Source organism: Taudactylus pleione, unplaced genomic scaffold (assembly GCF_031769625.1).
Source record: "Taudactylus pleione unplaced genomic scaffold, aTauple2 ptg000977l, whole genome shotgun sequence".
NCBI classification, from domain to species: Eukaryota; Metazoa; Chordata; class Amphibia; order Anura; family Myobatrachidae; genus Taudactylus; species Taudactylus pleione.
This window is the reverse complement of record NW_028285378.1, coordinates 6,829,069-6,854,357: the sequence shown is the minus strand read 5'-3', so window position 1 is coordinate 6,854,357 and position 25,289 is coordinate 6,829,069. Positions and strand designations below refer to the sequence as shown.

Here is a 25,289-nt window from a genome sequence, read left to right as displayed (position 1 = left end):
GGTATATGTGCCCGCTAGTTCCCAGTATAGCAGTGTATTATAATATTTTATAGTGATCTGCAATTCTTTCACTTATAGGACTCTTTATTAGGGCTATTACCAATCTGTGTTATTTTGGTCCCCGTCTGTTTTTTGCATCAAATGTGATTTTATATTATGTGTCATAATCGTTAGATTTACTTTTTTGGTGGATTAGTGCCATAACCAAGAGAGTAATGTCTTTTTGCGTTAAATTTCTATAATGACATCAGCATCCTGATACTTGTCCTCACAACTATTGTCCTATCCAAGCTTTTTTAAGGATGTGTATGCATTTGAGATCCATATTTGAGGTACCACCTATTTCTCGCCACCTATTAATTTTCCGTAAAAAGGAATATAGTTAAATGTGCATAACATATGTATTTTAACCCAGAAACCTCCCTAGTACAGGAAATCATTTGGACAGGCCTTATGTCATTAGCCGCAAAAGGTGCGTACACACTAGACGATTTTTGGAACGATATGCCCGATTCCAACACATCGGAACGACATTGATCAAAATAGTCTAGGGTGTATGCTCCCGTGGGGTCAGTCAGTCACATAGTCAGGTTGGCCTGCATGTAGGGCCGACCTGATGATGTGGCTGACGACCCCATGGAACGGGCAGGGGCTGACATATCGGGCACCGTCGTGTGTACGGGCCACCCGATATGTCAGCCTGTCGCCAGGGGGGTCGCTGGTCACATCACTGTGTATACATGTCATTTGGTGTGTACGCACCTTTAGAGAAGATTTTAACAGTCTGAAGAAATAAGACATATGTAATGCTAACTTGAACAACAATAGCTAAAACGCTTTTAGCTTACGGTTATCTATATGAGAGATGCAGTACAAAGAGCCATCAGAGGATGTAGATATGTGTTCAATAGCAGCCCCCAGACGAGGTAGAAATTCTCTCTCATGTTCCAAGTCGTAGGACCACTGCACAAGCACAGACTCCACACCACCACTAAAAAGCATGGTACCTATAATAATAAAAAAAAAAAAAAAAAAAAAGGATGGTTGGGGTGGTTACAAGATAAAGGTTAGATAGAAATATGCAATTATTTGATTTTCAAATGCTAATTATATTTTTTTTTTTTTTAAAGTACACCTTTCACTTAATACTTCATGATGGTAGCAATATACTACACTATCAACAAAGCTTTTTGATTACAAAAGAAAAATAATTTTTGTTATACAAGATACAGACAGATCCATGATTTTAATTAACCCATTCTCTTGTGGGAGCTGGAATTAAAGGCAGTGAAACGTGTTGTGTATGCGATCCCAGTGCTGATAATGTGGCGGTCAGTATCCCGATAGCGTGTGCAGATGGTGGAAGTCCCGATGTGTCATTCCATGAAAAGTGGACCAGGGGCCCCTCCAAATTGACCATCTCCGTTTTTGTTGAAATCTTGCATGAAGGTTGGTATAAACAGATGTGTCCACATAAATCCTCAATGCGCTACAAGTCACACCACACAACGTGAAAGCTCAGTGTGCCTCGGTAACACTGAGCATCTTTCGCTCGACTTTTACCTTCAAATGCGTCTTATCCACAGAGTGATGCGAATAGCTAGCACAAGCAGCTTCTGCAGGTTAAAATGATAGGCAGCATGTTCTTTGTGCAACTGCGGGTGTAACTGCATGTGAAATTCTACGTTACAGTGTCAGTGGCTGTAACACTGTAACAAAGCGTTTTGCATACAAATACACCCACAGATGAGAACACAGGCATGCTGCATATAATTTTAATCAGCAGAAGCTGTTTGAGGTAGATATTCGCATCCCTGTGTGAATAAGACACATTTGAAGGTAAAAAGTTGCACAAAAAGATGTTCAGCGCTACCAAGTCACGCCACAACATGGCACGATTAGAAGGGCTGTTTTACACGCAAGGAGGCTAGATGTATGTGGACACATCTGTATGTAGAACTAACTTTGGTAAAGGATGAGGCCAAAGTAGGCCAAAAAGTCTGTAGTGTAAATTTTTTCCTGGAATTCAGCTTCCCATATCTCCAAAGGAAAACATTATTTTAGTATGACATTAGTATAGCCGACTATCCAAGTGGCCACCATCACAATAATAAAATAACAGACTTTAAAGTTACTTCCTCCCCAGATGACAAAAATATAATCTATGTATCATAGCCATTGTGCCACATGCTATGTGGGAGACCAGTAACAAAAGTATCTTTTTATTGGATCTGGGAGTATGTAAAGAGCCTGATGGTGAAATCACCACAAATCTGTTTAGGAAATCCACGGCAACCAATAGCCTCTTACATGAAGAATGTCACCACTTTCCACCTACTATTTCTAATCTCCCCAAGGGAGAGTTCCTCTATCTGAGGTGCAACTGTTCAAATGAAGTGGACTTCACCAAGCAATGTGAGGTCTTCTTTAATATTACGGAACAGTGATCACGCTGAGTGACTAAATATGTGGGTCCCAGGAACCCTCCACTTTAAAAAAAAAAAAAAGTGGGGTCCAACCTGACCATTTCTGGGTCCCATCATAATTTATGCTTTAGAGCTCCCCATATGCCCCTCAGACTTCCCCACATGCCAACACACATCCCCTCATGCCCCTAAAATGACATCTGATACCCCCAACAGCATCAGATATCCTCACCTACCCCTTAAATGCATGTTTTAATGCCTCCATGATCTTACAGTTGATATGACTTGCCTGTACACAAAACCCATAGTGAATAAGTAGGCTTACCATATGATCCCTTTAAACTGGGACACTCATGGACTGCACAGGTTCTGTGGCTCATTAAAACCAGGTGAAATCCAGGCATGAATTCAACAAGCCACAGAACCTGTGTAATTAATTCATGAGTGTCCCGTTTTATAGGGATAGTATGGTTAGCCTATGAATAACGCTTTAGGTAATAAGAAGCATATGTGGTATATCCTAGAAGGCAACCATTTTCTGAGGTGGTATATAAATATTAAAAACTACTGGCTTGCATTTACAGGAGACCACAGCAGATATTCCAGCCGCTGACAGGGATTGGCAGCGGCACAGCACTTCCCTGGAAACTCAGGCTTTTTTTTCTTTTTAAAGTGAGCCCCAAGTCCTTATAATGGGTAAAATACGTGCTATAGCGTATAGGGGTTACATTACAACAAACAGGGAGGGTCCGCACAGAACCTTTTCATATCATAGGTCAAATCATTACAGACCAACCATAGATTATCTCAATGCTTATTTTGTATTATAACACTTTGTTGGTGGTGCTCCAAAGCCCAAAATATAACATGTACCAAGAAAAAAGAAGGGCTTGTCGTTGGGGCACTCTTAAATCCAAATATATAAAATATAACTTTTAATAATATTCCTTAAAAGTACACAGATCTCCTTAGCAAAATAGAATAAGTGGATTTGGCGAAAATATTTATAAATATTCTAGGTAGTCAAACTCCTACAACATAGTAATGAAATTCTGAATAGCGTATTCATAAAATACAGTGATTGTGTAGGATAATGACTTCCATAGTAACCCTGTGATAACCAGACAGTATTATCATATGAACACTATGCTGCGTCCCAATCCACCTCTTATCTGGGACTACCTCTACAGCACCTAGTATTCCCAGGTGGTCAACCATCCAAGTACTAACCATGGCCAATACTGTATAGCTTCCAAGATCAGACGAGATTGGGCATATCCAGTATGGTGTGGCTGTAGGTTTAGTATTTTAGTATTATTTGAGAGTCTGGATGCCCTGGTGTGCCCACAGCACTGGTGTTTCTAGGACTATCTCGCATGAGGAGTCTGCTTTGTTCAAAATCAAAAAGTATTGCACAAGCGTACTTTATTTGTATAACAAGTAAATCTCGGTGCTTATGCTTGGTCCAAGCATCACATATGTAAAATCTGATATTTGTATGGTTCGAGGTTACACTTCATTTCTGCGTTTCTATATAATGTTTGCTAGGTTTATTTAATTAAATTTGCAAAAATCTCAAAAAAAAGTTTTACACGCTGTCATTATGGGGTATTGTGTGTAGAATTTTGAGGACAAAAATGAATTTATTTCATTTTGAAATAAGGCTGTAACATAACAAAATGTGGAAAAAATGCTTCACTTAAGGTGGCAACCTTAGAGGCGAAACGCGCATCCCACACACTGCATACCGACAGAGATCTGGTCAGAGCACGGATCAGACTCCTGGCCATGTAACCCGGATACCGTATGTATAACAGCTGACTGACCGCTGTGTCAGTGCAGCTGCCGAGGTCTACAGTCTTAACATGGTGATTTTTTGGGAACTTGATTCGATTTGGAGGCAGGTGCCTAGCTCCACATTATTGTGGAGATTACATGTTGATGTAATACCCTATTGCTATTATATAGTCAATACATTTTTCTGCTTGGACAAAACAGAGTGAGGGTCACACCCTCCTTTTCTGTAATCTTGCTCATTCTGTTCATCAATTTGATAGTTTAATGATCAGTGTCTAATATTACCCTAAAGACCCTAACTTTATGAGAAGATTTAATTTAATGATGTACAGATTCTTGTCACTATTTTTACATTATGATACTGAAAACACAAACCATGCATGTGATATTGGTGCTGGTATATTAGCTCACATTTGTGCATCTCTTCTCATGATAAGTGTTATATCCTTTCCCATTTGCACTATATGGAACAACTGATATTGGTACTGGTATACTAGCTGGCATTTGTGCATCTCTTCTCATTAGAAGTGTTATACCCTTTTCCATTTGCACTATATGGAATAACTGTGACGCAAGCATTATTGGCAGCATGTCCTTATCTCTGCTTCACAGCTGGTTTAACTATTCAGAGACTATTCACTATAATAGGTGTGAACCCCTTTGGGGTCACCAATGCATTGGAGAAATTAGTATATCCTTTGGAAAATGTTTCATAAACATTTGCTGTAATTTACACTTATCAAGAGGGTTGTTAGACCATTTTTTTCACATATTGTTCAATCCCTGCCCCGATGGTTTTAGCAAACCTAACTCCTAGAGGGGATAGAAATATTACATATACGGCATATAAGTGGGTGATGACATTTGACCTTGATTTGTGATACCCACATGATATAACAATAGATTAAAAACTTTTGATGTCCGCCTAGACATGGAATTGTATAAGCAATGTTGACTAATTTAATTATAATTTTGTTGTATTATATAGAAACACAAACGAAATGTAACCTCGAACCGTAAAAATATTAGATTTTGCATATGTGATACTTGGACCAAGCATAAGCACAGAGATTTACTTGTGATACAAATAAAGTACACTTGTGCAATACTTTCTTTATTCTAAATAATAGAAAATCAAAGTGGACTCCTCATTCGAGATAGTCCTAGAAACACCAGTGCTGTGTGCATACCAGTGCATCCAGACTCTCTCAAATAATACTAAACCTACAGCCACATCATTCTGGATATACCCAATCTCGTCTGATCTTGAAAGCTATACAGTATTGGGCCTGGTTAGTACTTGGATAGGTGACCACCTGGGAATACTAGGTGCTGTAGGTAGTCCCAGAGGTGGATTGGGACGCAGTGGCTAACGCATAGTGTTCATATGATAATACTTTAGAGCAGTGATTCCCAAACTTTTTTGAATCACGGCGCCCTAGAGTATCAGCATTGTTTTCATGGCACCCCTAAGTTTAAAGTTTGTAATTAAGAAATTCAGAAAAAAATTAAGTAAAATAGTAAAGTGAAGTAAATTGTGCTTACCTGTCATCCTTAGGCTCAGTTATGTGGTGATGGACAGGTCTGCACTTCTGTTTACTCATATATTTACATTACATTGACCATAAATAATTTGATTTGGTGCTGAACCACCAACCTGAGGCACCCCTGCAAGTGTCCCAAGGTATCCCCCCAGAGTGCCACGGCACACAGTTTGGGAACCACTGCTTTAGAGTCTGGTTATCACAGGGTTACTATGGAAGTCATTATCCTACACAATCACTGTATTTATGAATACACTATTCAGAAATTCATTACTATGTTGTAGGAGTTTGACTACCTAGAACATTTCTAAATATTTTCGCCACATCCACTTAATCTATTTTGCTAAGGAGATCTGTGTAATTTTAAGGAATATATTAAAACTTTAAAACTTTGGATTTAAGAGTGCCCCAACGACAAGCCCTTCTTTTCTTTTTTCTTGGTACATGTTATACTTTGGGCTTTGGGAGCATCACCAACAAAGTGTTATAATACAAAATAAGTATTGAGATAATATATGGTTGGTCTGTAACGATTTGCCCCAATGATAAGCCCTTCTTGTTTTCTTTTTTCTTGAAATAGGGGTTACAGTAAGCAATCAAAAAGGCTACAGTAGGTACCAAGTATCTAAAATCAATAGAGATAGCCTAGTCTTTCCCAGACCGAAGACTAAGGGAGAACAAAAAGATTAAGTTTGTCAGATTACTGTAGGTAGTGGAGAGAACTAAAAGGAAATTATACAGAAACATTGGTCGGTCCTCTTTTTGGATGCAGATCTGAGCACACTTCTCAAAACAGATGTTTCTATGAGCTGGAAAAGAGCCAGAAATTTGGAAGATATTCTCACCCATAGCCATTTCAAACAGTTACCTAGAAAGAAACCCAAAGTAGATGGAACATATCCGTGTGGAAACTGTAAGGCCTGAGGCTATATTATCAAAACTACCATGATCCAAGACAAATATGGCAAGAATGTGCTTATACAAGATTATTTTAACTGCAACACCACAGGGGTCGTACTGCTTACAATGCGAATATAGATATGTGGGAATGACGACACGTACTGTTAAACGCAGACTATTGGAACATGCTAGTAACATAAGGAAGGCGAAATCCGATGTGAGCAGAATGAAGAAAGTCACTTCAGTAGCCAGGCACTTATTACATAAGCATGGCAGTGACCCGGGACAACTAAAAGCCTTGTCTAGAGAAAATCAAAATGGGCATCAGAGGAGGAGACATGAGTACGACCCATCTAATGCTGGCCCATACACGCTACAATTATCGGGGCGATCCACCCCATATCCGTGGAACGCCCCGATAATTGTAGCATGTGTGTGGGCGACCGAGGGTTAAATATTGCTCAGTCGGGCATGCTGACTTGTCCAGCATGCCCGTCCGATGCAATGTTTAGGAGTTAAAATGACGGCTGCATCAGGCGGTGTATGCCTAGCCGCGACCGACAGACAGACATTTCCTATGTTCCTTCCCATGGAAGGAACATGGAAAAGTCTCCTCCCGCAGGGGCAAAGCGTAGATGTCAGGGCTAATACACAGAGTTATCTCACAGTGTATGCCGCGGACATTTGAGGGCGGGCTGGCTGGCTGCCAGATAAAATGTCTATCGTCTGACAGGCATTTTATCTGGACCTGTATGCCCAGCTTTAGAAAAGAAATGGTGGATATTCAGATTGGGTACCCTCACACTTGGAGGGTTGAATGAGTACTACAGCTATACCCCTTTCTTATGACTAACAAACACCACTCGAGGGATCTGCATACACTCTCCAAGGACAGTAGGCCCCTGTAATATGGTCATATTTTCTCCTTTTGCTTACTCACTGTACATCCGGTTGTACTCAGATTGGTCTATAGGGGAGATTGCACACATTATTTATGAATCTCAATAGAACATTTGCTCAATAGAACAGATTGATTCATAACATTCCTCCTATATGGACCATGCAAATTTTACCCCCGTCACTTTTAAGATGCACAGTATCTCGAATTACAAAATCTTCGAGGTAGTAACTAACTGGGACTGACAACTAGAAGTATGACATATATCCTATATATGACACAGGAAGAAGGCTTTTGGGAGGATGGCCTGGTGTCAAGAAGGGCAGAAAAGAAGTCACTTCTCTCCAGGAAAAACAACAGGGAGAGACTGATATTCTGCAAAAGGTACAGACATTGGACTGCTGAGAACTGGGGTAAAGTTATTTTCTCTGATGAATTCCCTTTCAGATTGTTTGGGGCATCTGGAAAAACGCTTGTCCGGAGAAGGAAAGGTGAGCACTACCATCAGTCTTGTGTCATGCCAACAGTAAATCCTGAGACCATTCATGTGTGGGGTTGCTTCTCAGCCAAGGGAGTGGGCTCACTCACAATTTTGCCTAAGAACACAGCCATGAATAAAGAATGGTACCAAAATATCCTCCAAGAGCAACTTCTCCTAACCATCCAAGAACAGCTTGGTAATGAAGAATGCCTTTTCCAGCATGATGGAACACCTTGCAAAAGTGATAACTAAGTGGCTCGGGGAACAAAACATAAAAATGTTGGGTCCATGGCCAGGAAACTCCCCAGACCTTAATCCCATTGAGAACTTGTGGTCAATCCTCAAGAGGTGGATGGACAAACGAAAACCCACAAATTCTGACAAACTCCAAGCATTTATTAGGCAACAATGGGCGGCCAGTCAGACAGTATGTGGCCCAGAAGTTGCCTTGGACATATATGAAATGCTTGTAATTTTACTTCAGTATACCATAGTAACATCTGACAAAAAGGTCTAAAAACACTGAAGCAGCAAAACTTTGTGAAAACCAATACTTTTGTCACTCTCAAAACTTTTGTCCATGGCTGCACTTTATATCTAATCAACCAATATTCTTGCAATTTACATACAATAGATACCTGTGTATGCAATGGATCTTTCTAAAGATTAGCAGTTACAGTGTCTGTAAGCCAATGTATATAATGCTGTTGTGGTCTCTGGACCCAGTGTATGACAAGCCAAGAATTGCACAAATCACTTTACATTCAGTCTGCTAACACTGTGAAATCATGAAATTATGGATTGCTATTTTCTTTAACTTGGTATTTTCACCCTGGAATGTACTAATCTGCAGTATGAGAGGAGGATGTGACACACATTCAAAGTACAATATCTGCATTAATACATGTTACCTATAACGGTTGAAACAATGAGAGTTATGATAAGAACTTACCTTTGTTAACTCTGTCTTTGAAGTCCATAGGGTCCACAGGGAGACCTTGGGGTATAGGTTGGATCTGGATCCAGGGCACCATGCAGTTAAAGCTTTTGCTACCAGGACGTACTGGTCCATTATTCCTATACCCCGCCACCCGAGCCAGAGGCACCTCACAGTTGTTAAGTAGCCAAAACCCAGAGGAGAATAATAGAGAAGGAAGACTGGCACTCACAAGAATATCACACTCACTGAGAAGGAGACGGGAAACCGGTGACCAGTAATAAAGCCCATGTGAAGCCAGGTGCGTCACGGCGTGTGCCCTGTGGACTTCAAAGAAAGTTAACAAAGGTAAGTTCTTACCATAACTCTCATTCTCTTCTTCAGGGTCCATATGCTCCACAGGGAGACCTTCTGGACGTCCCAAAGCAGTCCTTTTAAGGGTGGGGAACGCTCCTGCACTGAGAGGAGAAACCAATGCCCAAAGGAAGTATCCTGAAAGGCTAAAGTATCAAATGCATAGAAGCTTAGAAAGGTCTGAATGGAAGACCACGTGGTCGTCTTACAAAGCTGAACAGCCGAGGCACCACGGCGAGCCGCCCACAAGGGGCCCACAGACCGAGTAGAATGGGCAGTAACAGAAGCCGGAACAGGCAGGCCTGCCTGTGTGTAAGTCTCTGAGATAATCACACGAAGCCATCTGGCCTATGTTTGTTTATTGGCTGGCCATCCCTTTTTGTGAAATCCATAGTGCACAAACAAGGAGTCCAATTTCCGAAGGGAACTGGTACAGTCCACAAAAATGCTGAGAGCGCGGACCAGATCCAATGAAGCCTCACCAGTCGAGAGTTCTGGTGACTGAAAGGCCGGTACCATAATTTCCTGTTTATATGAAAATAAGAAACCACCTTAGGAAGAAACTCAGGGCAAGTATGAAGCACAGCCCTGTCATGGTGACATATTAGAAGGGGGAACAACAGGAGAGCGCCCCCAATTCTGACACCCTGCTGGCAGATGTAATAGCCAGAAAAAATAAAAAAGTGTCTTCGCTGCGAACCACTTGAGTTCTACAGAATCCAGGGGTTCAAATGGAGGACACGAAGAACTACTGACAAATCACACAGAGTCACTGGAGGGAAAAAGAAAGGTTGAATCCGGAGGAGACACTGGCGGAAGATGTGGGCATCCGCTAGTGGAGCAAGTCTACGCTGGAACCACATGGATAGAGCAGAAACATGCACTTTCAGTGAAGCAAAGCAAAATCCAAGGTCCAATCCAGCTTGAAGGAAGGCCAGGACTCTGGAGATCCTAAACACTTGAGGATCATAGCTTCTGGTACGACGCCATTGGAAATATGTATGCCACACTCTGTGGTAGATCTGAGCAGAGACTGGCTTACGCGCTCTGAGCATAGTGCCGCCTACAGAGCTAGAGAATCCTTTTGATCTCAGGAGGGATGTGTCAAGAGCCACGCCATCAAAGACAGACGACCCAGGTCCGGGTAAAGGCAAAGACCATAAAACAACAGGTCCGGACATTGAGACAGTAGGAACTGAGTGTCGATGGAGAGACTCCGAAGATCTGAGTACCAGTGACATCTGGGCCAAGCTGGAGTCACCAGCAGGACAGTGCCTCCGGTCTTGTTTGAACTTCTGAAGAACTCGAGGAAGAAGGGGGACTGGAGGGAACAGGTACACAACTGGAAGGTCCACATTACTGGTCCGTCTACCAAGGTTGACTCGGTATCTCTTGTTCTGGATCCGTACACCAGCAGTTTGTGATTGTGTCGGAAGGCCATGAGATCCACATCTGAGAGGCCCCATCTGTGCACTAGGAGTTGAAACACCTCTTGGAGAAGCGCCCCCCATCGTGATATCTAAGGAAGTCTGCTTGCCAATTGAGTACTCCCGGAAGGAACACTGCAGAGATGGCTGAGAGGTGACCCTCGGGCCATGCCAAAATGCGTGACACTTCTGTCATTGCTGGCCGACTTCGAGTGCCTCCTTGATGGTCAATGTAAGGATTACCCAGTCCAGGATCCAAAAGGGGCGACCCTTGGTTAGATGAGATGTCTGTAGCCACCAAGATAGAGATAGACTCACCTCTGGAGAGAGCACCCTCGTCTGAGCTTTGATCCGATGGGGTAACCCGTCTCACCTGGAGAGGATCAGCCTTTGCAAAAGCCTAGAGTGGAACGGAGCATATTCCACCCTGTCGAAGGTGAACACCATGGATCCCAAAAAACTGCATTGCCGAGTGGATCGACACTCGGCGACTGTGGAGACATCTGCACATTCGTAGTCAAAGTCAGAAAGAATCTCTGAACCCGAGAATCCAGCAGGGCTACCAGATGAATCTCTCTCTGTGAGCGATTCAGGGAGGACTTTTTCCAGTTGATTAACCATCCGTGCTTGTGCAGGAAAGCAACGGTTAACTGCAGATGGCGGTGAAGCACTTCTGGGGATCCTGCTATAAGCAGGAGGTCATGCAGACATGGCAACAGTCGGACACCCAGACCACGTAGGTGAGCCGCCATGATAGCCATAATTTTGGTAAACACTCGTGGAGCTGTGAAATTGGAATTGTTGCTGTATAGCAAAACTGGAGACATCGCTGATGTGAGGGCGCTATAAGTACATGTAGGTACGCGTCCTGAATATCCAGAGATACCATGAAGTCCCCATGCTCCATACCTGTAGCTAGGATGATGGAGCGTAGGGTTTCCATCCTGAACCTGAGTACCCTGAGGAATTTGCTCAAGGATTTGAGGTTGAGGATTGGCTGATGAGACCCATTCAGTTTCTGAACTATAAAGAGAGAATAACAACCAGTCCCTCACTGAGATAAGGGGCTGGCACAATTCCCCCTGCTTGCAGCAAGAAATGTATTGCAAGGCCTTGTTCAGGTCTGAAGGAGGGTCTGTGTAGAAAAACTGGTGGGGAGGCCGTCTGAGAAACGAGAGGGCGCACCTGTGAGAGACTTCTCTTACCCAAGCATCCGTGGTGGTTTAACACCAGCACTGGGCGAACTGAAGAAGTCGGCCTCACACTCTGGGATATCCCAGAGGGAGGCCCGTCCCGTCAGGCTGATTGTTTATCCTCTGGTTTTGAAGCAGGGCGTCTGGTGTTCCAGGTCTGCTTGGTCCTGGGTTTGGCGGCCCTAATGGAAGGCGATTGCCTAGGAAAGGACTGACCTTTAGGCTATCCCTGAGGACGAAAGGACTTAAATGATGTAGTCCGAGGCCTAATAGAAGTAGTTGCTGAAGGCAGAAATTTTGTTTCTGATGCTGCCAATGTGGTTAAAAACTTGTCATGGTCTGAGCCAAACAAGAGCTCCCCATTGTAGGGGAGATCTTCTAGGCCTTTCTTGGAATCCGCATCTGCCTTCCATGAACATAGCCACAGGGTACGGCGGGCAGACACAGCCGCAGCCGAGACTCTTGAGATTAGTAGACTGGCGTCCACTGTCGCTTCTCCAATATAGGAAGCTGCATCTCGAATGTGAGCAACAAAAGATATCTGATCCCTAGAAGCATTTGAGGGAAAAAAAGTCTTTGCGTCAGCCCAGCTCTCTATGGCTTTAGCCACCCATGCAATAGCCATGGTTGGACGGGCAACGTCCCCTGAAAGAGTATATCGATTTCAGGCAAGCTTTCACCTTCCTATATGTAGGATCCTTCAAGAAAGTAAACGTAGGAATAGGCAACTTAGCGCTTTTTAACGCTTAACATGTGAAGCCACCACAGGGGGTGTTCCCATTTTGCCCAATGAGCCACAGGAAAAGAGTAACATGAGGTTAGTATGAAACCTCTTACCAGGCTATTGCCAGGCTGCAGCCATGAGTTCAGCTAGATGATCCGTTAGAGGGAATTCTGCTGAAGCTACTTTCTGTCATTTAAGCAGAGGGTGCTTGGATTTAGGGGCTGGCTCGTCATCTTCTATTAATAAGATTGTTCAGACAGTTCGCATCAAAGCAGGAACAACAATTTCTGAGCGACTCTCATCCTCCTCCAGAGGGGAGTAAGGGTTAGCATCTGTGACGATAACACAGGACGTGTAACGGATTTACTGGGTAGAGGTTTCCCACTTGCAACATGGTTTGAAAGGCATGAGATGTAGCCATCAGACTCTGTACCGAGTTAAAGAGTACAAGTACCCATGGTGGGGGTACAGGAGGTACCTGTTATCTCCAAAACCTGATGTGACAACCCCAAAGGGGGCATTATGTCCTGCTGTGATAACCCCCTCGGGGGAATTACAGTCGAATTAGCTAGGCCAGGGCTTGACAAATTTCTCTAAAATCTAGGAGCCAGGATGAAAGTGTAGGAACCAGACCACTGTCCCCCCCAAAAAATTACAGGCATGAGTGAGGAGCACAGCTCTGTGTTATGCAATGGTTATACACACTATACTAGTCCACAAAATGGTCACAGTCGAATGGATACAGTAAAATGGAGGCCCGCTGACTGCTCTGCACAGCTCCCCTGCTCCACCCCCCACCCTCCAGTAATAACGGACCACATTTCACATAAAATAATGGTGCCAGAAAGTACAACAAACCCCCCTGTCCTCGTGGTCACACCATTATCCCTCTGAAGTGCTCCGCAATCAGCGGCCACGCATAGACCCTACTACCAGAGAGCTCTATGCAGCCAGAGATAGGAGACAGTAGCCAGCCGGGACGTACAGGAGGATCAGCATAGACTGGGACAGATAGCAGGGATCAGAGCAGGCCAGGATGGAGAGGAGGATGGACAGAGGCACAGCAGTCACCGCAGGCAACACTCAGCACATGCACTCCTGTGCATGATATAAACACCTCAATACTATAGGCATGAATCTCCGCCGGAGCTGACGAGGATCTGCTTCCTCCCTCACTGCAAAATCTAGTAGCCAGGCAGCAAAATCTGGTAATCAACTACGCAGACTCAGTGTCTGGTAGGCAATAGAACTGCATACACTGACCCAAAAGGGAGAGGTATGCAGGGGGACTGGACGCCTGCTGGCCAGAGAAAACTGTGACACCAAGAAAATGGCCGCCGGAGACCTCAGAGGGGGGGCGTTGCCCTAGGAGAGCTGCTTCAGCTTAGCTAGACCGCAGTGCAAAGGTGCGCTTTGCAGAGGGGAGGAGCCGGCTGTTGAACAGGGAAGGCAGCCTCCCAGGGCAGCGTTTAACCCCCAGGACGCTGGAGCATATTCCTTAACGCTGCAGTCCGCTGTCCTTGGTGGCCTAGTGGAAGTGCAGGACTCAGTGCCTGGCTCCACTTGCTGTCATTCCCCACTGCGTCTCGATGTGTCACCTACGGGGTGACACGCCGCTTACCTGAATCCCCGTAGTGCCCAGCCGCAGTCCCGGGATCCTGCGGGGTCCCTGCTAGCCATCTAAATCTCCATATCAGTACCGGCGTCTCGGCGCTGGCAGAGTGACGGAGCAACAGTCCAGGGGACGTCAGCGCTGTCTGCTCAAAAGAACGAAGAATCTTCTTTTAAAATAACAAATCTTCAGGGGCTGGAACAGCCCCACTGCGTGCAGTGACCAAAACTCCAGCTGGGCACCCAATGAAAAAAGTGCTTCTGGTCTGGGGGCGGGGTATAGGAGGGAGACCCAGTGCATCCTGGGAGAAGAATTTAACTGCTGGGTGTCCGGATGACTCCATCATCACCTATGGTCTCCCTGTGGAGCCTATGGACTGTGAAGTAGAAATAATATTAAGGTCTCCCTGTGGTCTCCCTGTGGAGCCTATGGACTGTGAAGTAGAAATAATATTAAGGGTACTCTAATGGAAACTAAAGAGGAGGAAAGGGATCTATGAGTCACTATTTCAGGTGACTTAAAGGCAGGTAAGCATTGTAACAAAGCAATGAGAAAGGGAAGTCAGATGCTTGGTTGCATAGGAAGAGTAATCAGAAGTAGGAAGAGAAGTATAGACATGGTAAGAACTTGCCTTCGTTATCTCTTTTTTTTCTACGAAGTCCATAGGGTCCACAGGGTGACCTTGGGGTATAGGTGATGCAGAGTCATCCAGGCACCTTACGCAGTAAAATTTTTCTCCCAGGATGCAACAGGTTTCCCTGTATACCCCGCCCCCAGGCCAAAGCCTCCTCAGTTACGTAACAAGCCAAAGGCTGGAGGAGGATAAAATAGAGAAGAAAGTCTGGAACACTCAAGAATCACACAGTAGATGGAAAAACAGTGACCAGAGCAAAGCCCAACTGAAGCACAGGTGCGTCAGGGCGGGTGCCCTGTGGACCCTATGGACTTCGTAGAAAAAGAGATAACAAGGGTAATTTCTTACCATCTCTATACTTTTCTACTACAGGGTCCATAGAAGTCCACAGGGTGATCTAGGGGATGTCCCAAAGCAGAACCTTAAAGGGCAGGGGAGGATGCTGCTGTGCAGAAAGGAGAATCTGCCGCCCGAAGGAAACATCCTGAGTGGCAAAGGTATCAAAAGCGTAATACCTCAAAAAGGTCTGGACAAGAAGATCATGTGGCCGTCTTACAGCCGAGGCACCACAATGAGCTGCCCATGAAGGGCCCACAGACTAAGTAGAATGAGCAGTAACAGAGGCAGCACTAGAAGGCCCTCATGAGTGTAAGCCTCAGATCGTCATGCGATGCCATCTAGCCAAAGTTAATGGCTGGCCATCCCTTCTTGTGGAAACCATAAAGTACAAACAAGGAGTCTTATTTCCAAAGGGAACTGGTACGATCCACATAAAACTTGAGGACACGTATCACCTCCAATGAGGTCTCACCTGCCGAGATTTCCGGAGAATTAAAGGCCGGCACAATAATTTCCTCATTAATGTGGAAACTAGAGACCACCTTTGGAAGGAAAACAGGGCGAGTCTGAAGCACTGCCCTGTACTGATTAAAAACCAGAAATGGGGAACGACAAGAGCCCCCCAAATCGGACACCTTTCTGGCCGAAGCAATGGTCAGAAGAAACACAGTCTTGGCAGTAAGCCATTTGAGGCACACTGAGCCCAGTGGTTCAAAGGGAGGGCCCTAAGGACAACAGCCACATCCCAAGGTGCTACAGTAGGGAAAAGGAGGCTGGATACGAAGGTTCCCTTGAAAGAAGGTGCGAATATCAGGGAGAAGAGCAATCCTATGCTGGAACCACACTGAAAGGGCCGAAACATGGACCTTCAGTGAAGCAAGGTGGAGACCCAGGTCCAAACCCGCCTGCAGGAAAGCCAATACTCTGGATATTCTAAACACCAGGGGGTCGTAACCCCTTGGGCGACACCATCCAAAATAGGTATGCCACACCATGTGGTAAATTCTAGCAGAAGCAGGTTTACGTGCTCTGAGCATGGTGTTAAACACAGAGCCAGAAAAAACCTTGGACCTTAGGAGGGATGTCTCAAGAGCCACGCCGTCAAAGACAGACGGCCCAGATCCAGGTAGAGGCAAGGACCTTGAGACAACAGGTCCGGATGTTGAGATAACAGCAACAGAGTGTTGACGGAGAAACTCTGAAGATCTAAGTACCAGTGTCGTCTTGGCCACGCTGGAGCCACCAGGAGGACAGTGCCTCCTTATTTAAACTTCCGAAATACTCGAGGAAGAAGGGAGATTGACTGACAGAGCGTCTACCAAGAGAGCCTTGGCGTCCCTTGTCCTGGACCCACAGTTTGTGATTTTGTCGAGAGGCCCTGAGGTCCACATCCGGAAGGCCCCAACTGTTCGCTAGGAGCTGAAACACTTCTTGGTGAAGAGAGAATTCCCCGGGATGCACGTTGTGACGGCTGAAGAAGTCCGCTTCCCAATTGAGAACTACTGGAATGAACATAGCCGATATGGCTGGTAGATGGCCTTCCGCCCATGTCACCCTTATTGGTCGTTTTTTTTACTTTGTATGAGCGCATGCAATACTGTGTTTCCTAACAGGGTTCGCAAAATACACGCTATAGCGCGTTTTTACGCGCTATAGGTACTTGGGGACCCGATTTTAAAAACTAAGCGGGTCCTGCAGGACCCGATATGTGCAGTGCAGGAGCCAATTGCTATAGGCGGCGTGTCCTCACCCAATAGCCGCCGGCATCTCCTAACTAACCACGGACATCGGCCGCTCCACCACCCCGTCCGCGCCCACTCCACGGGAGCAGGGGCAACGTCCGTGGAATGCCAAGCCACGCCCGCTGCACAGGAGCAGCAGCAATGCAGCGTCTGTAGCCCTGCAACCCCGCTCCTGCTCCCAGGCTGAACTCTGAGCAGGTCAGAGCCGGGAGTAGAGCACTCAGCGCAGCATGTCCAGGTCACACACTCCCGGGCCCACAGCAGCGGACTCAGAGCAGGTGAGAGCCAGGAGCGGAGCTAACCATGGGCATCGGCTGCCCCACCATCCCGGCTCCGCCCACTCCCTGGGAGCAGCTGCAACGTCTGTGGAATGCCAAGCCTCGCCCACTGCACAAGGCAGTGTTTGTAGCTTTGCAACCCCGCCCCCAGGCTGAACTGAACTCAGAGCAGGTCAGAGCCGGGAGCAGAGCACTCAAAGCAGAGCATGGTGACCACAGGAAGTCCGGGTCACACACTCCCGGGCCCACAGCAGTGGACTCAGAGCAGGTGAGAGCCGGGAGCGGAGCACAGCACGGCGACCAGAGGAAGTCCGGGTAACACACCCCTGAGCCCACAACAGCGGCACTACTCCATTGCCCACACTGACAAGTTTGTTGAACAGACCTAAGGTAGGAAAGCTCAGTACACCTGTCTGCACAGCACCACCACTCCTGCTTCAGTCACACATCACTCCTCTCTCTAATTCCCCTTTACTTTCTGACTGCTTTCTCCCCTTGCTCCGTCCCTACTCCTAGCAATGCCTGACCCTAGCCCCCTCCTTGCCCCCAGTACTGCCCTAGCTACCTTTGCCCACTCCATTCCCCCAGTACTGCATTCCCCTAACCTTCTTACCCCCCAGTGCAGCGCCAGCTGCTTTCTATCATTGCTCCCTCCCTACCCCTAGCACTGCCTGCCCCTAGTCCCCTCCTTGCCCCCTAGCACTGTTATAACTGCTGTCTGCACCTACCCCTAACCCTTACTCCCCTCTACCCCCAGCTTTACCCCAACATCTCCCTGCCTATACTCCCAGCTCTACCCCAACTGATACCTGCCCCCAGCACTGACCCAACTGCTGCCTGCCCTCACCCACCATAAAATGTGATGGCACCCAGAAACTGTGGAGTAGGACCCCAATTTTTGAAAGAAAGGGGTCCCTGGGACCCGCAATTTTTTTCGCTTAGCGCGATCATGGTTCCTAATTTGATTAATCGGATTTTATGATGGAGTTGGTACGATGAACATAGATATGAAGGGCTCGAACCACATCCAGGGAAGCTTCACCTGTAGACAGGTTTGAAGACTGAAAAGCCGGGACTACAATTTCCTCATTCATATGAAAAGGAGATACCACCTTTGAAAGGTAACCCGCCTTAGTACGATGGACAGCTCTAGTTTGATGAAAAATCAAATATGGAGAGCGACATGACAGAGAGGCAAGTCAGAAACTCTACGAGCTGAGGAGAAAAGGGTCTTTGCTGCCAACCATCTTAAGTCCACCTTATCCAAGGATTCAAAGTGGGGAGCTTGCAACGACTTGAGAACCAAGGATAAATCCCATGGTGCTACTGGAGGGACAAACAGAGGTTGCAGTCGGAGAACCCCCTGCAAAAATGTTCTTACATCTGGCAGGGGAGCAATTCTGCACTGGAACAAAACTGACAAAGCAGAAACCTGAACCCTCAAGGTAGCCAGACGAAGACCTAAGTTTAATCCAGGCTGCAGAAAAGCAAGTACTCTTGACACCTTGAAAACCTTAGAGTCATATTTTGTTTGGGAACACCGACGAAAATATGAATGCCAAGTCCTGTGATACATGCGGGCTGAAGAAGGCTTCCTTGCCCTCATCGTCTAGATCACAGAAGCAGATAAGGCTTTGGCCTGTAAGACGGAAGCCTCAATAGCCATGCCGTCAAAGCCAGGCGAGGTAAATCCGGATATAGGCAGGGTCCGTGCACTAGCAAATCCGGTCGTAGAGGCAGTGGAAGTGGCCTGTCTATGGATAGACATGACAGATCGGTGAACCAATGTCTCCTGGGCAAGGCAGGAGCTATTAGTATTAACGTGCCGCCTTACTGCTTGAATTTTCTGACGACTCTTGGGAGGAGGGAGATCGGAGGAAACAGGTATGCCAACTTGAAGTTCCACCTCACCGCCAGAGCGTTCACGAAGGTGGCTGAGGGGTCCCTCCTTCTGGAACCGTACCTGTCCACAGCTGAATGGTCGCCAATTCCCTCATGCCCACCGGAATTTGTGCACCTCCATGATGATAGATGCAGGCCACTGTGGATGCACCAGTCGGACTGAATCTGGACAGGCCAGCCATGAAGAAGGCCCTACGCTAGACAGTGCTCTGTGCACTGCACGAAGATCCAAGATATTTATCGGTAGGTGACTTTCCCGAGTCGTCCACCTTCCCTGAAAGGTGTGATGCCCGGTCACAACTCCCCATCCTCGCAGACCTGCATCTGTGGTGAGGAGTACTCAATCTGGGACCCATAACAGACTACCTTTGTCTAAATGAGTCCAGCCACCAAGAGAGGGAGAACTGAACCTCTGGCAAGATGCGGATCATTTAAGAGTTTATCCTATGATACAGACCATCCCAATGAGAAAATCCATTGCTGCACGGACAAGGAGTGGAACTGGGCATAAGCCACTATATCGAATGTGGATACCATGGAGACCAGCACCTGCACTGCCAGGTGAACTGACACTTTGCTTGCAGAGTATCCTGCGCACACGAGACTGTAGTGCCGCAATCTTGTCCTCTGGTAGGAGAATCCTCTGGCTCAGAGAGTACAGCAGCGCCCCCAAGTGCACCATCCGCTGAGTTGGAGAAAGGACTTTTTCCAATTTTTTATCCAGCTGTGTTCTTGTAAGCAGACAATGGTCATCTGAAGATGACATTGTAACTCCTCCAGCGATTGTGCTAATATCGGGATGTCGTCCAAATATCCTGACCTCTTGTCGTCTGAGATGAGCCATCATAACTGCCATTATCTTAGTAAATACCTGAGGGGCTTTGGCCAGTCCGAAGGGTAGAGCCTGAAATTGATAATGTTGCTGATCTACCGCCAATCTCAGAAATCTTTGGTGGGATTGTGCAATCGGAACATGCAGATATGCATCCTGTATGTCCAGGGAGACCATGAAATCTCCATTCTTCCATAGCCTTGGATACCCAGGCTACAGCCATAGCTGACCTGGTAATTGCCCGAGATAATGAAAATACTGATTTTAAATAGTTATCAAGTTTTCTATCTGAAACCTCTTTCAACGAGGATGCTGCAGGAATGGATAACATAGAGCTCTTGATCAATCTAGTCACATGAGCATCTATCAATGGAGGAACTTCCCATTTGCTACATTCACCCTGAGCAAATGGAAATCGAGAGGTTAAATTCCTTGTAGTATGGAAAATAAGAGTTATGGTATAACATACCTTTGTTAACTCTTTCTTCGACGTCCATGGGGTCCACAGCAAATACGTTGGGGTATGTGGTTGGAGTGATCCAGGCACCAAACAGTTAAACAAGCTCTCAGCTCCCAGGATAAACTGGGTCCTCCCCAATATATACCCCATACCAGGCTACAGGCAGTCATTTTGTTATCAAGCCCAAGCAGGAGAAGGCAAAGGATAAGAAGGAAGAACCCTTGTTCTCTAGACTATTCTCTCAAAGAAGAGGGAAATCACAGAGATACAAAAAGATTACCCAATAACACCAGATGCGTTAGGGTGGGTGTCCTGTGGACCCCATGGACCTCGAAGAAAAAGTTAACAAAGGTATGTTATACCATAACTCTTATTTTCTTCTTCGGGGTCCATAGCAAATACGTTGGGGATGTCCCAAAGCAGTCCCCCTAAGGCGGGGACGCTCCTGTGTTCAGTAGAAAGGAGAATCCTACGCCCGAAGGAAGCATCCTGACAGGCAAATGTGTCAAATGCGTACAATTTGACAAAGGTGTGGACGGAAGACCACATGGCTGCTTTGCATATTTGTTCAGCAGAGGCTCCACAACGCACCGTCCATGATGGTCCTACAGATCGAGTAGAATGTGCTGTGACCGTGTTCGGCACAACAAGATCAGCTTGTGTGTACGTATGAGAAATTGTCATATGCAACCATCTGACCAAAGTCTGTTTGTTAGCTGGCCAGCCTCGCTTATGACAACCATACTACACAAATAAAGAACCTTACTTCTAATGGAGTTGGTGTGATCTACATAGATACGAAATGCACAGACAACATCCAGTGATGCTTCACTAGCCGAAAGGCCTGAAGCTTGCTAAGCCGGAACCACAATTTCTTCATTTCCCATGAAACCGGGATACCACCCTGGGAAGGTACCCGGCCCTAGTACAAAGATCAGCTCTATCCAGATGAAATATCTGCAAGGAGAGCTTAAAGACAGGGCTGCCAAATCAGAGACCCTACAGGCAGAAGCAATAGCCAGTAGAAAATGGTCTTCGCTGTCAACCACTTTAGGTCTACTGACTTCAGAAGTTCGAATGAAGGAGCCTGCAAAGTCCTGAGAACCAATGTCAAACCCCATGGGCTACCAGGGGGACAAAGGGAGGCTGAACCCTCAAGAACACCCTGAAAAAATATTCTAATGTCAGGCAATGGGGCGATCCTTCGCTGAACCAAACTGAAAGTGCAGAAGCCTGAACTCTCATGGTGGCTAGATGGAGACCCCGGTCTAAACCAGCCTGACAAAAAGAAAACACTCGAGAAACCCTAACCACCCTAGGGTCACATTTTCTAGGTTTACACCGCTGAAAATACAAGTGCAAATTTTGTAATAAATGCGGCCAGAGGAAGGTTTCTGTGCCTACGAATTACAGAATTGGAAAAACCTTAAGATAGAGGTCTCAAGAGTCACGCCATCAAAGACAGACGAGGAATATCTGGATACCGGTAGGGACCCTGTATTAACAGGTCCAACCTTGGAGGAAGAAGACGGCGGAGTATCTACGGAGTGGCTCTGTAGGTCGGTGAACCAATGGCGTCCAGGCCAAGCAGGGGCTATCAGTATTACTGTTGCACTCTCCTGCTTGTATTTCCTGATAACCCTTGGAAGAAGGGAAAATAGAAAGAAACAAAATACGCCAGTCTGAAGTTCCAAGGAGGCTCCTGTCCAGAAACTGGTAGATTTGTGGTGAATCCTTAAAACAGTGACCACATAATCCATCTTGTATGAAATCCTGTGAGGACAACCACGCTTACAGGCCATACATGACACCAGCCCAGGGGCTTCTGCCACCTGTCTTTCTGTTTCTTTGGACATATCATCGCTAAAGTTATCCAAAGTCTGAGTATCAATGCGACAATCGTTTCACACCCAATATATCCTACACACCTGTCGTAGAGGGTTAATGAGGAGAAACAGCAGTGATAGGTTGTGACTGACAAGGCAGCATAACACAGCAGATTTCATAAATCACATGCAATGCACACAGATATACAATCTGATATATCTATACACACTAGAATATATATATATATATATATATATATCTACACTAGGGGTGAGCGGGTTCGGTTTTACCCGGATCTTTTTATTGGCTATCGCCGAACATGTGTTTTGGATAGCGAATAAAACCGAGCCAAATTTGCGGTAAAGTGGCGATAAGAACAGAGTAAAACCGAACCCGCTCACCCCTAATCTACACACACATACAGTCAGGTGCATAAATATTGGGACATTGACAGAATTGTCATATTTTGGCCTCTATTCACCACCACAATGGCTTTGAAATGAAACAAACAAGATGTACTTTAACTGCAGACTTTCAGATTTAATTTGAGGGTAATTACATCCAAATCAGGTGAACGGTGTAGAAATTACAACGGTTTCTATATGTGCCTCCCACTTTTTAAGGGTCCAAAAGTAATGGGACTATCAACTCAAACTATTTCATGGAGAGGTGTGGGCTATTCCCTCGTTATGTCATTATCAATTCAGCAGGTAAAAGGTCTGGAGTTGATTCTAGGTGTGACATTTGCATTTGGAATCAGTTGCTGTCGACTCTCAATATGAGATCCAAAGAGCTGTCACTATCAGTGAAGCAAGCCATCATTAGGCTGAAAAATCAAAACAAACCCATCAGAGAGATAGCAAAAACATTAGGTGTGGCCAAATCAACTGTTTGGAACATTCTTAAAAAGAAAGAACGCACCGGAGTGCTCAGCAACACCAAAAGACCCGGAAGACCACGGAAAACAACTGTGGTGGACGACAGAAGAATTATTTCCCTGGTGAAGAAAAACCCCTTCACAACAGGTGGCCAAATCAAGAACACTCTCCAGGAGATAGGTGTATATGTGTCAAAGTCAACAATCAAGAGAAGACTACACAAGAGTGTATATAGAGGGTTCACCACAAGATGTAAACCATTGGTGAGCCACAAAAACAGGAAGACCAGATTAGAGTTTGTCAAACAACATCTAAAAAAGCCATTACAGTTCTGGAACCACATCCTATGGACAGATGAGACAAAGATCAACTTGTACCAGAGTGATGGGAAGAGAAGAGTATGGAGAAGGAAAGGAACTGCTCATGATCCAAAACATACCACCTCATCAGTGAAGCATGGTGGTGGTAGTGTCACGGTGTGGGCATGTATATTGATGATGTGACTGCTGACAAAAGCAGCAGAATAAATTCTGAAGTGTTTCGGGCAATATTATATGCTCATATTAAGTCAAATGCTTCAGGACTCATTGGACGGCGCTACACAGTGCAGGTTGACAATGACCCGAAGCATACTCCAAAAGCAACCAAAGAATTTTTTAAGGCTAAAAAGTGGAATGTTATGCAATGGCCAAGTCAATCCCCTGACTTGAATCCGATTGAGCATGCATTTCACTTGATGAAGACAAAACTGAAGGGAGAATGCCCCAAGAACAAGCAGGAACTGAAGACATTTGCAGTAGAGGCCTGGCAGAGCATCACCAGGGATGAAACCCAGCGTCATCTATGTCTATGCGTTCCAGACTTCAGGCTGTAATTGCCTGCAAAGGATTTGCAACAAAGTATTACAAAGTGAAAGTTAGTTTTAGGATTGTTTAGTTTGTCCCATTACTTTTGGCCCCTTAAAAAGTGGGAGGCACATATAGAAACCGTTGTAATTCCTACACCGTTCACCTGATTTGGATGTAATTACCCTCAAATAAAATCTGAAAGTCTGCAGTTAAAGCACACCTTGTTTGTTTCATTTCAAAGCCAATGTGGTGGTGAATAGAGGCCAAAATATGAAAATTCTGTCAATGTCCCAATATTTATGCACCTGACTGTATGTGTGTATTATATATATATATATATATAGATATATATAGATATACATACACATGCAAACACACATTTATATACATACATATAAATTTATTGTCAAAGTCAAATAATTGGTTATGATCGTTTGCAATCATCTGACGATCTAGTCGTCTGTTGTCTGCTAAAGAGCGAATCGGACGCTACTTTGCATCAGCACAATCCAATGCGCAAAACTGCGTAGCCACCACATCCATACACTGATTTACATAACAAACACAGACTTGTATGCTTACACCCAGACGCTCGTATGTATCCACATGCGTACACAGACGCCCACGTGCATCCTCACATACATACATACGAACCTTTCTTACATCAATGCGTGAAAGCATATGTATATAATGGTTCCTAATAATAAGATAGTTATTAAAGGTATTATTAATTAGTATTTGTATATGAAATGTATGTAAAGAAGATTTAAGGGTTAGAACATAGTAGACATGTCATGTTTGGTATTATATTAAATCCCTGTTTATTTGCATATCTCCGGTTCTATCGGCAAGGAGATCACATCATGCGTCTGCAAGTTATGAATTATAGGGAGTTATTGGTTAACATGTTAACAATTTGTATGTAGTTGTCTGTAGCCAGTTTAACTAGTTCTTCGGCGGGAAACTACACAAAGCAACTGTTGGGAGAATTGGGACATACCCCTGATGACACCGTATGAACTATTCAATGAACAGAATGACCAGGAGCAAAGACTAATGGAATCGTGTCAGCTTGTCTCTATTGTTCTATCTGTGATCTGTGAGGTATATAGGCTACTGCTCTGGCTACCAGAAGGGAGTCATTTCCCTTCTTTGATGACCGCAGACTTCAAGATTGATGACGGACAACTGGAATCTGGAACACTAGCGTATGAATCGGCTGTACCTTTGTATTTACTTGCTTTTTGCGCTAATTG

The 25,289-nt window shown here is 45.2% G+C and overlaps 1 protein-coding gene and 2 pseudogenes across 1 annotated transcript in view; 1 reads left to right on the top strand and 2 right to left on the bottom strand.

Moving 5' to 3' along the window:
• WDR75 (WD repeat domain 75) overlaps nt 1-25,289 on the bottom strand; it is a 292,493-nt gene that overhangs the window by 190,614 nt on the left and 76,590 nt on the right. The window contains exon 9 of the mRNA XM_088460739.1: nt 849-1,007. Within this exon, the coding sequence (XP_088316865.1) occupies nt 849-1,007 (159 nt within the window). The remainder of the gene's footprint in view (nt 1-848; nt 1,008-25,289) is intronic.
• On the bottom strand, nt 3,608-3,726 carry LOC148454604 (5S ribosomal RNA; annotated as a pseudogene).
• On the top strand, nt 5,446-5,564 carry LOC148454603 (5S ribosomal RNA; annotated as a pseudogene).